Below are 20,345 nucleotides of genomic sequence, written 5' to 3'. Positions count from 1 at the left end.
TTTATGTCATCACAAAATGTAACTATATTATCAGCCAGCTCTTTATATAAAGTTGGCTGATATTTACTATACACTGTAGCAAATGTCAGCTGCTCAATTGTTTGTATCATCTCAAAATGTAAACTAAATTATCGACCAGCTCTAATCTGCTAAATGTGACTATAAAGGAAGATAGTAAGAATAAGATATTAAACATTAACATCAACATCATGATTTTCTGTAAAGCTGCTCTGAAATGTGTATTGTGTAAAGCTCTATATACAAAAACTTGACTTACAGTACAACATCTGCTACATTGCTATTCCCAGCCATCACCTTTCATTTACAGTGTGACAAATGAACAGGAAGTAATATCAGCCATTAACTTGTTCAAGAAAAAAAGAAAAGCAACAAATATATGATGAGACGATACCATGTGATGAGATCATGTGGCAACCATGCAGCATACTAATGTTTAAGACATACATATTGCATAAAGTTTCACATAAAAAAAAAAACATAAGCAGTATACAGCACTTACTTAGTATAATGCAACAAGTTAGTATGCCAATCTGAACACAGTCCTTATTATTCCTTATTAATCAAGATTAACTAAAATATTATGCACAAATGAAAGAAAAACACAGATATTGAGTGCCAAAAAAATAACAATAATAAATACAAAAGTAATAATCATATACAAGAAGAAACCTTTAATTTGAATCTTGTTACATGGTCAAGACAATAAGCTACTGATATCAGGCAAAGCAAACACAGCTGTAATACAGTCATCGATTCTTAAATAGATATTGCTTTTTAATTTCATGCATCACTCCGAGTACTGAATGAAGTTCTCTTCCACACTGTGCAAAATACACTCAGTTCTGCATCTTTGTATTAGAGGTACACTTTTGAGGTTCAACACTCGACTATTCATGAGTTCTAGCGCTACAGTTGTGTTCTTCCAGCGCTTATAGACTGCACTTGTAAATGAACTACTGCAGAAAGATTTCCGTCTGTCCTGCATGTGAGTGCAACGGCACACACAGTGATGTTTATTCCCCCAGAGACACACAGATGCATGGATGGACGCATGGAGCTCTTTTGGACGAACGCTTTGTGAGAGAGGACAGATCCTTGTCGTTCCTGCTATCTTGAAGGACTGCTGCTTCCAGACGGAGGACAGCAGAACTGATGCAGCACGCTATCATCCCTGTGAGAGAAGCACACTATAAGAGCAGCACACATGCACTGCACACTCTAGGCCAGCACTTCTCAGTCTCAGCAAGCATTGCGTCAGATTTCACGCCAGACATCACGTGGCGGCCATCAAAATTGTTTATCGTACAAAGGTGAACAAAATGTTCTGACCTTGAACTGCATAGATACAACATTTTTGTAGTTGATGTCCGACCAAACTATTTTGGCACATTTACTGAATGCGAAAGAAGATATTTCTGGTCCCCATTGACTTCTATATTATTTTTTTTCTCCATACTATGGAAGTCAATGTGAACCAGAAACTCTTTGGTTAACCACATTCTTCAAAATATCTTATTTTATGCATAACAGAAGAAAGAAACTCATTCAGGTTTGGAACAACTTAAGGGTGAGGAAATTATCACAAAATGTAAATGTTTGGGTTGAATGATCCCTTTAAAGGGGTCATATGATGTTGCCAAAAAGAACATTATTTTGTGTATTTGGTGTAATGAAATGTGTTTATGCGGTTTAAGGTTAAAAAACACATTATTTTCCACATACTGTACATTATTGTTTCTCCTCTATGCCCCGCCTTTCTGAAACGCGTCGATTTTTACAAAGCTCATCGTCTGAAAAGCGAGGTGTGCTGTGATTGGCCAGCTATCCATTGTGTTGTGATTGGCCGAATACCTCAAGCATGTGACGGAAATGTTACGCCCCTTACCATATCGTGATGCCGTGTCCCGGCGCGATGAGACAAAAACATGAAAACCCATTATAAACGAGGCATTCGTTGCATCCAGTGGGACATAATTATGGATTATAATGACTTATACTGTCTTTTAACAACAAGTGCTACTCTGCACTGCTCAAAACTCGCGTTTGAATCGTCAGTGGCAAATTCTTTAAATATAAAAACGTACTTACATTCTGTGAGTCAGAACAGCCGGCATTGTAGTCTACCACTGATTTCTAGTTGTGTCCTCTTTTGGAAGACCAAACAAAGTAGTTTCGCTTTCACAACAATACTACAGCGAGAATAAAAGTTACGCCTTCTTTCTTTGCGTGAACATTTGGGCGGCGTTATGCAAATCTTCCCACATCGTGACGTAGATATGTGGGGGCATGTTAGAACGAGCCGTTTTAGGTAGGCGTGGCTGACTCTTAACTTTTATAAAGAATATCTCTTTGGATTTGAGACGTTAGTCTTTGCAACTTTACAGATCTTCTTTATGCACCAAGAGCTTGTAACACTCCAAAGAGAAAGGAAAAATTGAAATCGCATCATATGACCCCTTTAACATGACATAGGCTAAATAAGAAAATCGATAATTTTGTTCATCAGAAGTGTAATTTAGCCATTTATTTAATGTAGACTGGGTGGTATTTTTTTCCTTTTGTAGTTTTGTTCATGGTCTGTGAAGGCATCTCTTGTTGGCCTCTAATAAATGTGCCGAAATACCCAAGAGTTGGTCAGATGTCAACAACAAAAATATGAGAAGGTTGATACATTTTTTCCACTGGCTGCATTTTATTATTGGTATTTTATTACCTGATTTTATTTCCCTAACAGCTCTGAGACTCAGTTGAGAAGCGCTGGTCTAGAGATCCCAAAGCACATATCATCTGACTTCTCTCCAGGCTGTTGACTGAAGCATGCTTTATTATATATCTATATTTCTATAGACCAGGGGTGCCCAAACTCGGTCCTGGAGGGCCGGTGTCCTGCAGAGTTTAGCTCCAACTTGCCTCAACACACCTGTATGACTAGTAAGAGCTTGATTAGCTGGTTCAGGTGTGTCTGATTGGGGTTGGAGCTAAACTCTGCAGGACACCGGCCCTCCAGGACCGAGTTTGGGCACCCGTGCTATAGACCAATCCCAGTGTCTGCAGCACATGATGGCAGTAAAGATGCTAGGCTTCTAGCGTACAGTAGGTATGGTATCTTTGGAAGAGAGCACTGGAGAGCACTGAGCTTTGAGTCAGACTTCTGAGTGTAAATACTTGGGTCATTTTTGCCACCAGTTTGGTGTGTGACATTGAGAAAAGATTGGTCTATAATAACACATGGCGCACATCATTTTATTCCAATTTAAAAAATAAGCTAATAAAATTCCAGTTCATGAGAATAATAGGACAAAGAACAGCCATGTGAAACATCTCTAAAAACTCCATGAATCTAATCAAGCTTCAAAATCAGACATTAAACAAATCTAATAAAAAATACAACTGCAGACCATGCATAAAAAATATTTTTTCATTTAGAATTCCGGTAACACTTTACAATAAGTTAATGTTAGTTCATGTATTAACTAACATGAACAAACAATGAACAATACATTTATTACAGTATTTATACAGTTGAAAATACAGTTGTTCACTGTTAGTTCATGTTAATTCACAGTGCATTAACTAATGTTAACAAGCACACCTTTGGATTTTAATAATGCATTAGTAAATGTTGAAATTAACATGAACTAAGATTAATAAATACTGCAGAAGTATTGTTCACTCTTAGTTCATGTTAACTAAAGTAGTTAACTAATGTTAACTAATGAAACTTAGTGTAAAGTGTTCCCATAATTCCTGTAGCTAAAAGGACTACTCTGAGCCACATTCAAAGATTCAACAAGCTACATTTACACAGCAGACACAGAACAAGAGATTCACAACCCACAGAAAACAATTCAGCTGTCAATCGCAAACATGCTTCATATTTCAATTAGGCAAAATAAAAAAAAAATCGAATCATCTTCTTGTTTAAATTGAAGCAATTTCAATCAAATCACATGACATTTCAAGACTTGCAGGATGTTATTCTCATTAAACCTCGCTAAATATTTTGATATAGAAACAAACAAAACTCATTCTCATGAACTGGAATTACAATAAACAATGTAAAAAAAAACAAACAGTCACATCACATTTCAGAATATTCGCCCTGACACTATAGATTCACAAACTTCATATTTACAAATATCTTCAAATACCCCAATCCAAAGATTTCAAGATTACATTTGTTTTCTACCGTTAAATGGTAAAGAAATCCAGGTCTGTAATTGTGAACCACTAAAATATTCAAATTGCTAATCTTCCATCATTTTATTTTGTGATAAAGCCTGCCAACAGTATTATTATTGACAACTTATATTATGCATAAACCCTTTCAAATGACTATAACAGAGATAAAACACACAACTGAACTAGGGCTGTCAAAAAATAATTGGAATTTTGAATATTCGTCGAATTTAAAATAAAAATCCACATTCGAATGCAAAAACGTTGCATTCGAATTTTATGCGTGCATCAGGCAGCTTTATCAGCGGCGCACAAGATGCAGTGACGATGTAAGTGTCATTGCATTATAATGTTTTTGTTAGTCTATCCAGTTGAAGCCACTAGATGCGGCGCTGCTGCGTTAATTACAAATATTGCGGGAAAAGAGAACATCAATGCGGAGATGTTGTTGTTTACGTCTAAAGTGAAACCAAGCCGTTCACACAGAACACATATTTATCGCATTTTCTAGAGGGACATCTATCACCGTTGCACTCACGTCTCGCACATGTTTAGAAAGCCATGTAAAATTAATGCAAGTTCAACTTTGAAAAAAACATATCTTGAGACTTTATGGCAGGGTTTTTCCCATCCCACTGCAACTCGTGTTTTTAGATGAAAAATGTACTCTGTGATTAGCTTTCTGCCATTTGTATTAAACTATGCATACATACATGATGCTGTTTTGTTTATATTTGTTTAAAAGCAACTTAATTAATTATAATTGGTTTATAAACATTTTAAACATTATGTACTTTTTCACAGATAGTCATGTTATCTTATGCTTTGAATAAACGTGCATTAGTAATATTTTGCTCGATGCGCCCTCTTGTGGCCTCAGAAGAGAAGCCAAAAGCTTTTCTTCACCCTAACTGAAATTCTGCATTTTAAATTTGAATTTTGATAATATTTAAGTACAAAATTCGAATTTAGATTTTCAGCCATTTTGACAGCCCTAAGCTGAGCTACTGAGAGTTTGCACAGAACATTATGCAACTTCTGCGTGATCAGCAGTTTACCAGGATGCATTCTGTCAGTCTAGAGAGAGAGTTTAGGACTCGAGCGCCTCTTACCTGCACTCAGAGAGAGGAGCAGGTACAGCTAGCTGCTTAGAGCACAGCGGCGTGGGACAGCAGTACTGGTGCAAAGCATTTACACACCTACGACACAAGGAGAAACAAAGACGTCATCTACTTCACTCTACAAACACACTTCAGCCCACCATGTCCTGCAGTACTCTGGCCAAGGTGTTGATATGATGATGATGATGATTCACACAAAAATTCATCCTCAGTCACAATCTGAAGAAGTCAGGAAAATCAAATGATTTTCTACCGTCTCCTTTCCATTATCAGGTGAATTTAAATGCTTTTAAGCATATTCTCATCTCCAGATAGCTTTACGATCGCTCTCATCCTGTGCAACACTAGCCTTCTGAACTGTTTGCTGTGTAACTTGTTGTGTTGGTGTCTGATACTGATGAATACGTGACAGGTGAAGATGTGAGTTGATTTCTCCATGAGTAGGTCTTTATGTAGCTCTGCACCAGACTGCTGTCACATACACAACGCCACTGCTTCAGTCACAGATTTCCATACACTTGAAACAAAAGCTAACAGGAATAGTTCACAAATAGAGCTTACATGTCACTAATACATTAAATGTTTGTCAAACATAACCACTTCTCATGAGCGATCATGCAAGACTTTTTTTACATCCACAAAAATTGGCAAATTATGTCCCTGGCTGTAACGTAATAAATAAAGGTTATTGCTTATAAAAAAATACATAAATAAATAAAGATGAGGTATTTGTATTGTCCCAACTTCCTGTTTATATTATTTTTAAAAAAGTGTTGTTATTATTATTATTATTATATAGCCTTATTAATATATAAATCACAACATTTTGGCCTCATTGTGCAGCCCTATGAACAAGCACAGCAAACCTGTAATTTTTTTTAATCACATTTCAAATATATTTTTATCAGAAAAATCACAATTAGATTTTTTCCCCCTGAAACTGTGCAGTTCTAAATACAAGTAAAGAAAATAGCAACAATAGCAGTCAAACAACACAAGATAAATATATTTCTGATTATAATGATAACTGGATGCCACTGGCTGACATACACATGCAATGTGATGAGGTCATGTGACAACAATGTAGCATGCTACTAACTGAAATGTTTACCTGTGCACACTTCACACTGTTTTGCATGCTATTTCCGTTTATGCTATTTCTTCTCAAATAAATAGCTAGCAGTTACTGTGCAGCACAAGCAGGACACTAGTATTCCTTAACCACCTTGAATTCACCATTGGATTGTCCTATAAAGTGCCCAAATAGCCTTAAGCCAATGAACTAATGCTAAAGTGCCCTTCAGTTTAACCTTAGTCACCTTGAGAGGATTGAATCTCCAATAAATGCTCACACATCTCCGATGCTGTTTTCAGATGCGTATTGTATGCTTTACATGCTGACAAGAGCAAGAATAAACAAACTGCAAAAATACAAATCTAAAGCTTCAAAAAGATTTCTGCAGTAATTTATGGGACAGATGGCCAGACTGAACACTGCACATGAAGGAGAAATGCATCACAGATCACAGTTCATAGCAGCACATTGTGCTCCAAGCATGTGACTGTGAACTTGCGTCATAATGCACATCAGCTACAGCCAAACACGCACACACACACACACACACACACACACACACACACACACACACAGCAGAGCAAACACAGTGCTATCACTTCCATTTACTGCACAGCACATCCTGAACACATGAGCACAAATGCAGAGCGTCCTGAATAACGCCGTCTCACCATCATGACATTAGTCATCAGACATCACCACAAGCTCCCTGTGGAGCATACACACAATCGCAAGCCCATCCAACAGTCTCCATGTAAAACACATGACTCAGCACCATGGTAAAACATCTGGAGAGCGGCGTCATGCATGCAGACTGCATCTGATACTCACATCATGCTGAGTCTGTGTGCCATGGCCGCGGGTCTGCGTGCACTCGTGTGCCGTACACTTGCTCATTCACACTGCTCAACGCTACAGCGCTGCGTTCCTGGCCCGTGATGTCACACGCGCATCACACACTTACATCAGCAGGTTTGTTACATGCTGCGGGGGAGCACGCACTGACACCGCGCAGAGCAAGGACATGAAATCACAGATACTGCTGAGGAAATGTGTGTGTGTGTGATAAAAAAAACGTTAGGGTATCTAGGGTATATTTGCAGTATCAGCAAAAGTGTGGGTGTGTGTGCGCGCGTGTGTGTGTGAGATATCTTAATGTGTAAGACATGCTCTGCCTCCTCCGTCTGCAGCCTTTAGTACAGTCCACAGCCAAGATAGCTGATTGGCTCTCTGGTCTCCATAGAAACAGGAGGAGAGAGACCCTGAATGCAGAGCCTATTACACACATAATAATACATCAACATCCCAGCCAGAGGTCAAGGAAGGAAGAGAGAGAATCTCTTTCTGCTCTGAGAAATTAAACAGCACGGCTAGTAAATTAATCATTTGTCAATGTGAATTCCATGTGTGGTAACTGCCATGGATATATTGTCACTATCTGAAAAAAATTGTAATGGTACTAAATATATATGAAATCGAGCATATTAAAAATATGGCCTGGCGATGTGCATGAAACCTGTCCACTAAACAGAATTATTAGTATTACCCACCACCTGTCCACTGTTGATTAACTGTCAAACATATTTTGGTGCTACTGCTGTTAAATTGCAACATCACATGAAAGTAAATAAAATAAATGTCACTTAATTCCAAAGAAAATGAAAACTTCACATTTCTGTAATGGTCCAGACTTCACTGGAGAAACGAATGACACTTGACTGGTGTTTATGAATCAGATTGAGCAGTTGTTCTGTACACATCCACTGCTGCTGGACATACTGTAGAATAAACAGAGCTGGAAATGTGCACAAAAAAGGGATTAAAGGGTCCAACTGATGTTAGATGTTGCATGATGCCATTTTAAGGAATGTTCTATTTGGAAAAACAAGACAAAAATAACGTTTGTTTGCAAAATATGGGACACAGCTAAATATAAAATTTTTGGTCATTAAAATTTGTTAATAATTGAGACATTTTTCATTTAGTATGATAAATTGACAATTTAAAAAATCAATTCAATAGACTGTCAAAATTATAACGTTGAATACAGTAGACGTTGTCAGTGGCCAAAATCATCATTTTAAGTAGTGAAATACAGATATCAAAGAAACTAGCTACATTTTATTCTAGGTTTCATTTGTATTAAAGTTTATCTAACATACATAATAGTTAAATTCCTAATGAAGTGATCAAGACATATCCAGTGTCTTATCCCTTTTATAACCTTTTTTCTTTTTTATTCAATCACAGCCAGGCAAAGCCACATTTGACAGTGTGTGACGACCACAGCTGTATTAAAGCCAATTCACAATGCACCGACAGAGGCAGACAAACAACAGCCACGTTTGCTGAGTTTTGTTGGATCAGTGTGCTTTTTCGGGTGCGGGAATGTCTGTGCATTCCTCTACATACTGTAATCAGTCGGCTGTCAGTGTTGCTCTGCGCCTGTCATTGCAGTGTGCATTGGCTTTTAGATTTAAAGGTGACATATCATGAAAATCTGACTTTTCCAGGTTTTAAGTGCTATAATCAGGTCCCCGGTGCATCTACCAACCAAGGAAACATGAAAAAGATTAACCCAGTAACTTTGTTTTGGTAAGTCTTTTTCTGCAAGCATCTGAGAAAACCAGCGCGTCTGATTTCGCTCGCTTGGTGACGTGGCAAAGGGATCTCATTATAATATTACCGCCCCTTAATCTGTACGTTTCCAACGGCGCCGTCATTTTGATTTCACAAGCGACAATGGTGTACTAGTTCTAATGCCATGGAGAAAGTTTGAGCAAAACATGCTAACTGTTCTGTGTTTGGCTGCACAGACGAGCACAGAACACTGTTTAGAGTCCCAGCCTCAGAGGAGACAACAGAGCAGTGCATTTATTGATTTATTTACTGTATATTGCTGCTGCCACACAGATCTAAAATAAACATGCAGATGTTTACCTTCACAGACATTACAATTTTGTAACTCGTGTGTGTTTTTATCGTAAACTTGTGTGTGAATGAGAACTTAGTTTAGTGCTCGCATGCTGTGACAGCCGCTTTCTGTGCGTGTGCTTCGGATGTGTGCGCTCAGAAAACCCTATATCAGAAGTTTAAACTCATATGGTTTAAAACACAAGATTTCAGAGTGACAAAAATGATAATCAGAACCAAAACAGATATTTTTCAGCAGCTCCGAGCTGTAATGGATTTATTATGGAAAAGGGGGCGGGGAGCAGCAGCTCATTTGCATTTAAAGAGACGGGCACGAAAAACAGTGTGTTTCTGCTTCCACTCAAAATAGGCAAATTATAAAATAAATGATCTGTGGAGTATTTTATGCTGAAACTTCACCGACACATTCTGGGGACACCAGAGACTTATTATTATATATTACATATTGTAAAAAGGGGCATAATATGTCTCCTTTAATATGGAAATGTAATTACAGAAAAAGGACTGTGATCATTTTTAGTAATGCTGATGACGTGCAGTTTGAGAAGCGTGTAATTTCCGTTGGTGTATGGCATGAATATTATATCTTCTACTACTCTTCTAACTGTTTGCAATGTTTGATCTCCTCCATAGTGTTTTAAAATACAGCATTCTGTGTAGAAATCAGATGGGTTGAATGTGTTTTGTGGTCTGCGTTCAGACCTTCAGATTCATGACAGCATTTGAATCAAAATTGTTGATCCGTATTGGTGATGGAGAGAGACTATACATTTTGAATGCATATGTATACAGCAGCATGCCATGTCACGAACATATTCATGCTAACAGCCAAAAACGGGGTTTTTTTTATATTTCAGATGAGATTTAATTTCTAAAAAGTGTCCCATGGAAAGCATCAGCGATACAGTTGCAGTGATGGTGCATGGCTGGGAATTCCTGCTTCTGTTTCTGACACCTCACAGACTATTTTCTGCTGTGCAGCTGTGCTAAAAATGGACATGCAAGTGTAACAATGGGCTGTTTGCATTCTATCCACAGACTAAAACACAAGACAGATTTAACTGTGATTTACACATGGTGGAGGCGGAACTGGGGTTAAAATAGTGTGTGAAGCTGCAGTGTTTGACCTCTCTGACCTCTGAATGATGCTAATGATGTCACCACTGATTCCAGAAATAAACCAGCCCAGTCTGCCAGAAAGCTCTCAACAAAACCATACACACCTTTCTGAAAAAACATTCTTATATTACAGTATCAGCAGAAGATAATTTCATGTGTACATGTGAATTAATGTCTTCATGTCCTGTTTCTGCGTTTTATATGAAAATACGCCAAACAGCAGCATATGTGACGGCACCTTAAAGGAACACTCCACTATTTTTGAAAATAGGCAAATTTTCCAACTCCCCTAGAGTTAAACAGTTGAGTTTTACCATTTTCGAATCCATTCAGCCGATCTCGGGGTCTGGCGGTAGCACTTTTAGCTGTAGCTTAGCATAGATCATTGAATCTGATTAGACCGTTAGCATCGCTCAAAAATTAACTTTGCTGCCGTACCATGGGTGCAGCAGGCGCAATGATATTATGCAGCACCTGAAAATAGGCTTATTGGAAGTTACCTAGCTGGGGACTATTTTCAGGCGCTGCGTAATATCATTGCGCCTGCTGCACCCATGGTACAGCAGCAAAGTTCCTTGATTATTACGCCGGAATGGGAGTATAGTTCCTAGCCATATCGGCCTAGAAAATCACAACTTTTAATTTTCCGTCGGTCTTAGTACACGATGTAACTACAGAAGAGTCAAGTTTTCAATAGGAAAAATATCTAAACTATCTTAGGTCATTTTTGAGCGAGATGCTAATGGTCTAATCAGATTCAATGATCTATGCTAAGCTACAGCTAAAAGTGCTACCACCAGACCCTGCATAATTTTAAATGTATGCTGATGGTTTGGGGATGTTCTGCTGAATCAGGACCTGGATGTCTCACCATCATTGACAGACTTATTAATTTTGCTCTGTCTCACAGAATTAACTAACATTTGGGTCATGAAGCAAGACAATGAAACATACAAACAAGTCTACCTCAGAATGGCTGAAAAAAAAAAACTAAATTAAAATGCTGGAGTGTTCTAATCAAAGCTCAGCTTAAACTCCTTTGAAACAGCCAGAGATGCCACTCCGTTCTGCGAGAATAAGTAGGCCAAAACTCTTCTGTGTAAATGTTCAAATGTGTAAAAATTCATCTGAGTTTTATAATAACATGCTGAATAATCAAATGAAGAATTATTTATGTTGTTGTGTTTTTGTTCATGAAAAGTCAGTTTTTTGTTGAAGACCTAATGACATTCAGAGCCATATTTTAAGAGCGGTGCATTTTGAGTGCATGAATGCCACACAGCTCATCATGTTCATTTAGCAATGGGGCTAAGTGCCAGGTATAAATTAGGCTGACATAATCGGGAGTGCAAAGCACAAGGACCATTTGTGTCATTGTGTCATGATGTTATGGTGCTCACTTATAGAGAATGTAATCGTAATCCATCTTTAATCATATGAATTAAACACTACACTATGGCTAGTATTCACTGTGTACTGTGTGCACAGTGATAGAATTTCAGACTGAGAACATGCACTTTGACAGCACCTGCTGGTGGATTCCCTAAACTGCAAATGAGTTTAGACTTTGTGTGGAAAATAGACATGGATCTCAGATGTCTTACATGTCCTACTCCACAAAAAAATAGTGGTCCTTTATTTATATGGACGTCCCAAACAGTGCATGTCATCCTGGCAGAAAAATCACAGTTTGATTTAGAGATCAGATGCACTCTTTCACAGCACTGGTCATTTCTAGTAAAACATACAGTATATCATAGGTGTTAGGATCACTTTTAGTCTGCCTTCACAGACTAGTGTCTGTCAATATTAAAATGCAAAAGACTGCTATTTAAATATGAAGTCTGCATATTAAGCTCTTTCTTTACAATAGAATACTTCTCAAGTAATAATAATTAAAACATGATTTCTTAAGAGTATGCAGCACCAAAAATTTAAAGGAATTATTAACTTTAATTTGATGATTTTATATTAAAATACTTATTAAACTGTTAAAGTTGTAGGCATTCATTTGATAACCACCATTTTTTTTATATTTCCTGAGAATTCCTGAAAATATAAAATATTTTATAGGGAACTACCATTGTTAAATTTGAATAAATTATTACATTTTTAATGTTTTGTGAATTTAATTTATTAGAAGTGCTTATTGAATATTTAACTAAAAATGTAACTAACCATTAAATTGGAATCCAGAAAAACTTGGAAAAATGTAAAATTGAATTTGGGAAACAATAAAATGGATTCCATAAGGCGGAAGTGGAATTTGGAAAAAACAAGGTCTCTTTTTTTTCTTTTGACTTGAGCGCTGGGTTTTTAGAAAGCCGTGTCATGCTCGAGACACCGCAAAAGACGCGAGACGCGAGCGCAAAGGTAGTGCAGTGGACTGGAAAAGTGTGAGAAAAACTCTTAACGTGGCTTAATAATGTTCAAAAACAGCATCCAGGAAAATCAACTTTCTCTCACATTTCACTTGTCATAAACACTGTACTTCTCAGACAACCACACCGTAATCGAAGTGGATATTGTTACGCTTAACTTGGCTTCTGCATTAAAGGGGTCATATGATGCGATTTCAATTTTTCCTTTCTCTTAGGAGTGTTACAAGCTCTTGGTGCATAAAGAAGATCTGTAAAGTTGCAAAGACTAAAAAGTCTCAAATCCAAAGAGATGTTCTTTATAAAAGTTAAGAGTCAGCCACACCTACCTAAAACGGCTCGTTCTAACACGCCCCCACATGTCTATGTCACTGTGTGGGAAGATTTGCATAACGCCGCACAAATGTTCACGCAAAGAAAGAAGGCGTAACTTTTATTCTCGCTGTAGTATTGTTGCCGCCGCTGCTGCCATGTCGTGAAGACGCTGTGTGTTTCGTTGTGAAAGCGAAACTACTTTGTTTGGTCTTCCAGAAGAGGACGATATCCGCTTCGTTATGCCTCGAGCTGATCTGTGCTGGTCGCTGAGGAAATACAACAACTTCGCGCAGTGGATCGCCGGATCGGCTTTCACCGTGGACGAAGCGGAGTCTCCGGACGCTCCTTCGTCGAATCCGCCGGCCGCACCGTTCTCAAGCCCGCCCGCTTCTGCTCACTCAAGCCATCCGGCCGTTCCTCACTCTAGTGGGGGCATAGAGGAGAAACAATAATGTACAATATGTGGAAAATAATGTGTTTTTTTAACCTTAATCCGCATAAACACATTTCATTACACCAAATACACAAAATAATGTTCTTTTTAGCAACATCATATGACCCCCTTAAGATAGTGATATTAAAAGTTCAAACTCTGCAGAAGAGCCCAGAATATGAATGCAACGCGCAAAGTCTGACGTGTTTACCTCCTACTGTAAAGAAAAAAAGTGGCAACATGCAATTTAAGCTATTTATACCTGTTCTTACTCTTAAATTTAGTTTTGTTGGTTTAACCTAATATATTTATAATGTTAAATAACATTTTTAATATTTTAACTTTTCTATAAAATGAATTCATTTAGCTGTTACCGAAGCACATTTTTAGCTTATCATTACACTTAATGTGGCTTAATGCATTCACACATTAAAAGACCACATTCACTAAAGCTACACCTTGATGATGCAAACTATGAATTTGCTCTGGTCCGCTGCTGCGCTTCATTGCTTTAGAAGTTCAGTACACTGACGACTTGTCACCAGACTTTGCCATGCAATAGCTGTCCTTCCTTCTCGAAACTGAAAGTGATCAAGGCACAGTGTTACAAGAGAGACGGTCCAGTTCAGTTCTTCAGAGTACTGAGAGTACTGAGAATTAGCGATGCTTATGCAGGCCAGTGTTTGAACAGAGATGTGTGCTGGCCATTAGCCCACATGAACTTTACTGAGCGTACTGTTGAATAACATATGTACCGGGGGCCTAGAACAGATGTTTGTGTAGCATTATTGTTGAAGGGTCCTCCTGCTACTGCTAAAAGAACAATCAAATCAGAGCAGCAGCACATTTGCCTCTACGTTCATTGACTATAGCCTATTTATTCCTGCAGAGATTTCAGTCTGTCTAAAAAGCGATATAAAATAGCCTAATGTTATTCAATAACAACATCAAATGCATCAATGCAATGATAAACCATCACATTCATTACTGTTAAATCAGTTATGTGATTGGGGAGACGGACAGTAGAGTGTTGCAACAGGTGCCAAATTAATTTTCATACATGTGTCCTTTAATAACACACTGGACTACATTCTCAGCACATTCACTGCATCGTATGTGTAAATGCAGATGTTTAAATCCACTGGTTGATAGACTTCAGCATATTTCTATGATAACCGTGTCACATGATTTAGTTGAAATACTTGATTGTTTCCTCACCGAATGAATATAAGATATAATACATTAATACTGGTCTGACGCCATCACAGTTTGTCTGAGAAACAAGTCTATAAATTAAAATTGGCTGTAGTTTCTTTTTTAGACCTTATTCAAGTGGTCATGAGTTTTTTGCATGAAAAACAGTCATATAACTGTAAAACACGACGAGTCCCGACCTTCCTTCTGACCCTCTTGTTGATTACGCTGCAAATGCCTTTGATAGTGCGCTACCTTTTTATTAAACCTGAAACCCTTCTTTAATAAATGAATAGCTCTAGGTGTGTTATTTAGCAATCTGAGGTGATCTCACAAGACACAAGATGACTGAATTACTAGAACTGAAACTAGAGAGCATCCCAGTGAACTCATATCAGTGAAAGAAAATCCATGAAAAACTTCAGGTCACCTTCAAGTCTCACATCTGGAAGAATAAAAGGGCTGCATGAACACTTCTTAACACATTCAGACAGAAGATTTCAAACCATGTTGAAATGTTTGGTACTGTAAATGCAGCCCATATCAAAATAAAGTCACCACTTCAATTTCTGCAATAAAAGGCTGCATGATTTTGCAGATGTGCAGATATCAGCACACCCAGAGACCACCAGCCTGTTCACTCACTGTATGATACATTAAGCCCAGCCAAAATCACTCGCTCCAACCACATACCAAAAGATGGGGTGAAAGGTATACTGTTTAATGATTCCAGCAGGCAATTACGAAGAAATCGTTTATGGATTTGACAGTTTTCAACATTTCCAAATCTAATCTTTGAATAAGCTAAATGTCCTGTAAATTCTGCAAAGTTATTTCAACTATATATAATGCATCATTTTTTTTATTCAATTTAATATTATAAATGTAACTCTGCATGTCGGGAAACCCAAATGCACACATGCAAAAAGTGTTTCTGTGAAAGTTTAAGAAAAAGCAAAGCCCCAGGGCTGATGTGATGTTTCTCACGTAATAGCAACATTATGTGCTTTTTTTTTTTTTTTTCAAAAACTAAACGTTTACAGCACCTTCAATTATCAGCCCAGTCTGCCGTTGTCGAACTGTCTTTTATATGCGCACATTTATTCTGCTATGAGTGTCGTTCAGACAAACTGCCAAACCCAATAAATACAAATATTATTTTCTTGCATTAAATGTCCTATGAAAGCTACAAAGCTACAATAAACTAACAGTGGCCCCACTGGTTTCTTTCACAGCAACAAACTCACAGTCAAAGCCAAATGAAGAACATGACATGTTCATGACATCAAAAGCATCCTCACTGAGCACATTTCTCATCAGATATCCTGGTGCGCGTGTTTTTCTTCAGAGTGACTGAAGCATGAAGTGAATCTATCTGATCACTAATTTCACATCAATCATTCAAACTTTAATTTTGTTCCACTCATTAATACTGCATACCTGCATGCTATTATAAATATAAATATCATTCTTTGGGTGTGTTTCATTTAGTAGTGTGCCTAATGACCTGAAGATGTTAGTATGTCATACGACCTATAATATACTATCAGGTGTACAAATAAATGATGAATTGTCAGTGTCATTGGAAAGCCACTAATGAGGAGTCTTCATCAAACTGGACTTAAGAAAATAATTACAAAGTAGCCAAACAGTGCATTCCATTTGCTATGACTAACAATAAAAATTCTAGTACAGTATACAAAAACTCTAGAATATGATCTAAATAAAGGGGGGCATTTACTGTACCCGAAGGATGCCGACTTCCACTGTCGGTTTGGCACAGTTCTCCTGCACACGGCTGATCTGAGGCTGCCGGGACTGTCTGTCGTTTCCACAGGAAGAGAGGCATGTCTTCTGCAGACAGAAACACAACTCAGACACTTCACCACAGTCTGCGCAGAATGTCCGAGCTTAAATACATGTGGATGCGGAGCTCCCAAATGAAAACTCAAACACCTTGCAGGGTGTTAGCAAGCACTCAGAATAATAATGGCAAGCACTCACAGGGTATTGTGGAGAATAATGGACATCACGTTTAAAACGCTTTCAAATTCAGAGAATATTCACCATCACCAATACAACAGAAGTAAACATACAACATACCTGACGATTCTTGTACTGCCATATTCTGACCTGAAACACAAAAATAATTAAAGAAAAAAAACATATGGAAGCAGAGTAGAACCAATCGAAATCACATTTAGTCACACTGAAAGGGAAAACATTCAATAAACCTTCATTTATTGTTAATACATGTGCTTTTTAACAAGTGCCACTGCAGAATTAGAATTAGAAAATTCCAGCATATATTTCAGAAATTAATTTTATGCACTGTATTCATATATAGAGTACTGCAGCTGTGACGTCGAAACCCAGAAGACTAATGTGCCACTGATTCCCCTTGAGTTTTTATAATTGGTTTGGTTTTAAAATTCATGAGTAAAATGAGGTCTTTCATTTCATTTCATTTAAACATAACTTGACGATACTTGGACATTTTGCTCTACAACATAATTTACACACACCCATAACGAAAACACAAATTTTGAGGCAGTTATTTATTTATTTTTAAATAATGTTTGTAATGAATGTAAGTAACTACATAAGCTTTGTGTTTTGAGTGCAGTTTACGCTGTACAACAGTACAACGTATAATCAACACTATTGTCCAGTCAGACCTTATTTTACTTACAAACCCCTATTATAAAAACCCACAGGAAAATCCCAAGGGAAACCAGTGGTGAATTAGTCTTCCGGGTTTTGACGTCACGGCTGCAGCTCTCTGTACTGTCAGCATCTGTGGCCATGACCCACCTCACATATTAGTGTTCGAATGTCAAATATCAACTCCAGTGCATGCAACATTGAGAGTAAAACTATACTGTGCCACTGGCTTGTATAGATATATTGGCTTTAATCTTTAAAAGTTGCTGACTGCTCAGATTGCACACTCTGTCCTGACTGAAGGCAAACATCATACTGGAGCTGGATGACAATTGCCTGCGGTTATGAGGGATCTCAGGACTGTAATATTACAACAGAAGCCATTAGAGGTGAGTCTCCTCTCAGCTGCACACTGCACTGTTTGAAGACGCCACTGTAATAAACGTCAGGTCACTCCACAAGAAAAGACGCAATGAACACATCGGCCACTGCTCTGATTTACTGCTGGCTTCCTGTGTTATACATAACCCCTTAAATGTTCATTTGTTCCTCACATAAAGCCATGGCTTCAGAAGAGTGCATTTATAGTGTATGGGTCATTTCAATTGAATTGAATGAGCACTTGTAATGTAAAAGTATATTTTTAAGGGTAGCCCATTTGTGAAAATGTCTCAGAAATACTGATGCAGCGGTTTGATTGAAAACACTGATGAATTTCTACATATTTCATCTACTGTAAATAGGGTCCTTATTGGTTGCCTTTCAGTCGGTCCCGCTCGATGTCACGTCAGGTGATGACCGACGAATTGGGATCTAGCCAGAGAGACCAATCTGCTTCGAGTGTAACTAAACTAGCCAATGGGCACTGGAGTGTGGAATTTGCATCTGGCTGCTCAAGGCTCAAACCTTGCAGCGCAGCTATAAGAGGCAGCAGGTGCACCACATTCGTTCATGCTTTCGCTAAGGAGCCGAGCCGGTGACCCGGCAGCTCAGCGGTGGTACAGCAACTGTGGCGACGAGACGTGACATCTCCGTTCCCTCCTTCAGGGAACAAGGGTTACATGAGAGGGTAACAGAGATGTTTCTATATACTGTACTTTGCAGTGTGCGAGGTCACATAATGGCTAAGCCTTAGTTCATGAATATCAGTTATGCACAAATAATTCAGCTTATCAAAAAAGGGACGCTGCACATTTCAAAGTCGAGTGTTTCATACACAGGTGTTTTTATATGAATGTATCTCTGAAGGGAACCAACTGTTTCAGATAAGTTTCAATAGCATTTTCATGCTGGGGGGGGGGGGATTATGTATTTTTCAATATCAAACCAAGCACACTCCAAAATGAGACAAACTCTAAAAACAATACAATATATAATAAATAAAAAGTGTTGTTTAAATAAGCGTTCACCTTCTAATATCTGACTAAGAGGCAGGTTTGTGGAGGAAGTGCATGAGAGGAGTCTTACTGCTGCAGCGGGCTGTTCTCCTGGATGCAGCGCAGTCTGCAGGAGAGCAGGTGCCGCTGGTACTCGTGTCTCAGGCGGCTGTTCTCGGCGCACAGGTCGGACACATGCTGCTCCAGCTCAAAGATGCGCCTCTTCTGCCGCTCCAGCAGCGTCTGCTGGGTCTCTATGATCTTATTCAGCTCCTTCAGGTAGCCCGCTGCCTTCGTCGGATTCTCGGTCCGGTTGTCCATCGTCTTCTCATTCAGCTTTACTAACCTGGGCCAAATATCGCCTCTTTCCTCCAGGTGAAGACGCGCGGTGATGTAGGGGAGGTGCGCAGGTCCCGCGCTCAGCCATGCTTCTGTCAAACACTGACTCTGCGTCTCCTGCGGCGGCTCTGTGCCACTGAAGCTTAAACGCGGCTATAGCTTAAATATCGTTCCCATCGCAGGTCTGGAAGAAGTTGGTGGTGCAGCAGAGAATATTTCATCCACTTGCCATACAGCACAATACACTTATAAATGGTGGCGCAGTAGCACCCTGAATGCACCGCATGCGACGCGACGCGACGCGACAACGCAGCTGTCTACACTGCAAACGCGCGACGTCGAATAAACCCGCCGCACGCATAAACAAAGGCTCTGATTGGTCGACTGGTTCATCATCCTTATGCTCCGCCCACAAGCGAGGGTTTACATCCACCAGTTCCGTTAAGGCTGCAGTTGCAGCCTCACCCTCAGTGGTCGCACTTCCTGTTTCAACAGTCAGAGAATAGACAGAAGGAAACATGAGTTGCAGAGAATTATTCTGAAATGTAATATGAGCACCCAATTTATGCAGCAAATCTCTACCCAAAAGGCAAAATGGAGCATCAGGTATTATCGCAAATGCGTGCATCTTAAACAAAGAAGGATTGTCTTTAGAAGTTACCGGTAAAGTTGGTGTCATTTCACAATGTACAGGGACACCGGAAATTCCCACTGCTTTTTCCTACAAGCGATAGCGAAGTGTCCCGGAATGCCATAATAATAACAAACTTTCGACCCTGCCGCCTGCTTTGAACGTGCTTTGACAACAGTATTAAGCTGCATCATTGCTGTAGGTTTCCCTCGGGAGGCCTCAAAAGCCCCCACGGTGGAAAGCTCACGCAGTCTCCGAGACAAAGTGTCAACAGAAATATCTGTTATATTCGAAGTTGTCAAACGAACCAATTGTGCGATTTCTTTTTGCATGTTCTTCAAAAACGTACTGACAAACAAAGGAGAATGTTGATCTAATGCAATGGCAGATTCTTCAGTCCAAGCATGCTTAAATCGATTGAAAAATGCAACAGGATTTTCGCCCGCTTTCTGTTTCGTGTTTGCAGCATGCGACAAATCTTGCTTAGCCAAAGACAATTTCACCAGAAAAGCAGTCAATTGTCTGAAAAATTCTTTTAGCTTTTCCACATCAGCCCAAACCCATGC

General features: G+C 38.8%; 1 protein-coding gene across 2 annotated transcripts; it reads right to left on the bottom strand.

Annotated features, from left to right (window-relative positions):
* Window positions 1–719: 719 nt before the first annotated feature.
* LOC107555806 (IQ motif and SEC7 domain-containing protein 2-like) lies at window positions 720–19,192 on the bottom strand. Of its 2 annotated transcripts, XM_016238713.1 has the most exons (5): window positions 18,901–19,192; window positions 16,873–16,902; window positions 16,516–16,623; window positions 5,313–5,399; window positions 720–1,192 (listed from the first exon to the last, which is right to left on the bottom strand). In XM_016238713.1, exons 1-5 carry the CDS (start codon window positions 19,128–19,130, stop codon window positions 1,129–1,131), a joined length of 519 nt encoding a protein of 172 aa, XP_016094199.1. In that variant the 5' UTR covers window positions 19,131–19,192; the 3' UTR covers window positions 720–1,128. The 2 variants fall into 2 exon arrangements, with proteins under 2 accessions (XP_016094199.1, XP_016094200.1); XM_016238714.1 differs by lacking the exon at window positions 5,313–5,399.
* Window positions 19,193–20,345: the final 1,153 nt, after the last annotated feature.

Source organism: Sinocyclocheilus grahami, unplaced genomic scaffold, assembly GCF_001515645.1.
Source record: "Sinocyclocheilus grahami isolate Dianchi unplaced genomic scaffold, SAMN03320097.WGS_v1.1 scaffold545.1, whole genome shotgun sequence".
In the NCBI taxonomy this organism is placed as follows: domain Eukaryota; kingdom Metazoa; phylum Chordata; class Actinopteri; order Cypriniformes; family Cyprinidae; genus Sinocyclocheilus; species Sinocyclocheilus grahami.
This window is presented reverse-complemented; position numbering and strand designations above follow the sequence as displayed.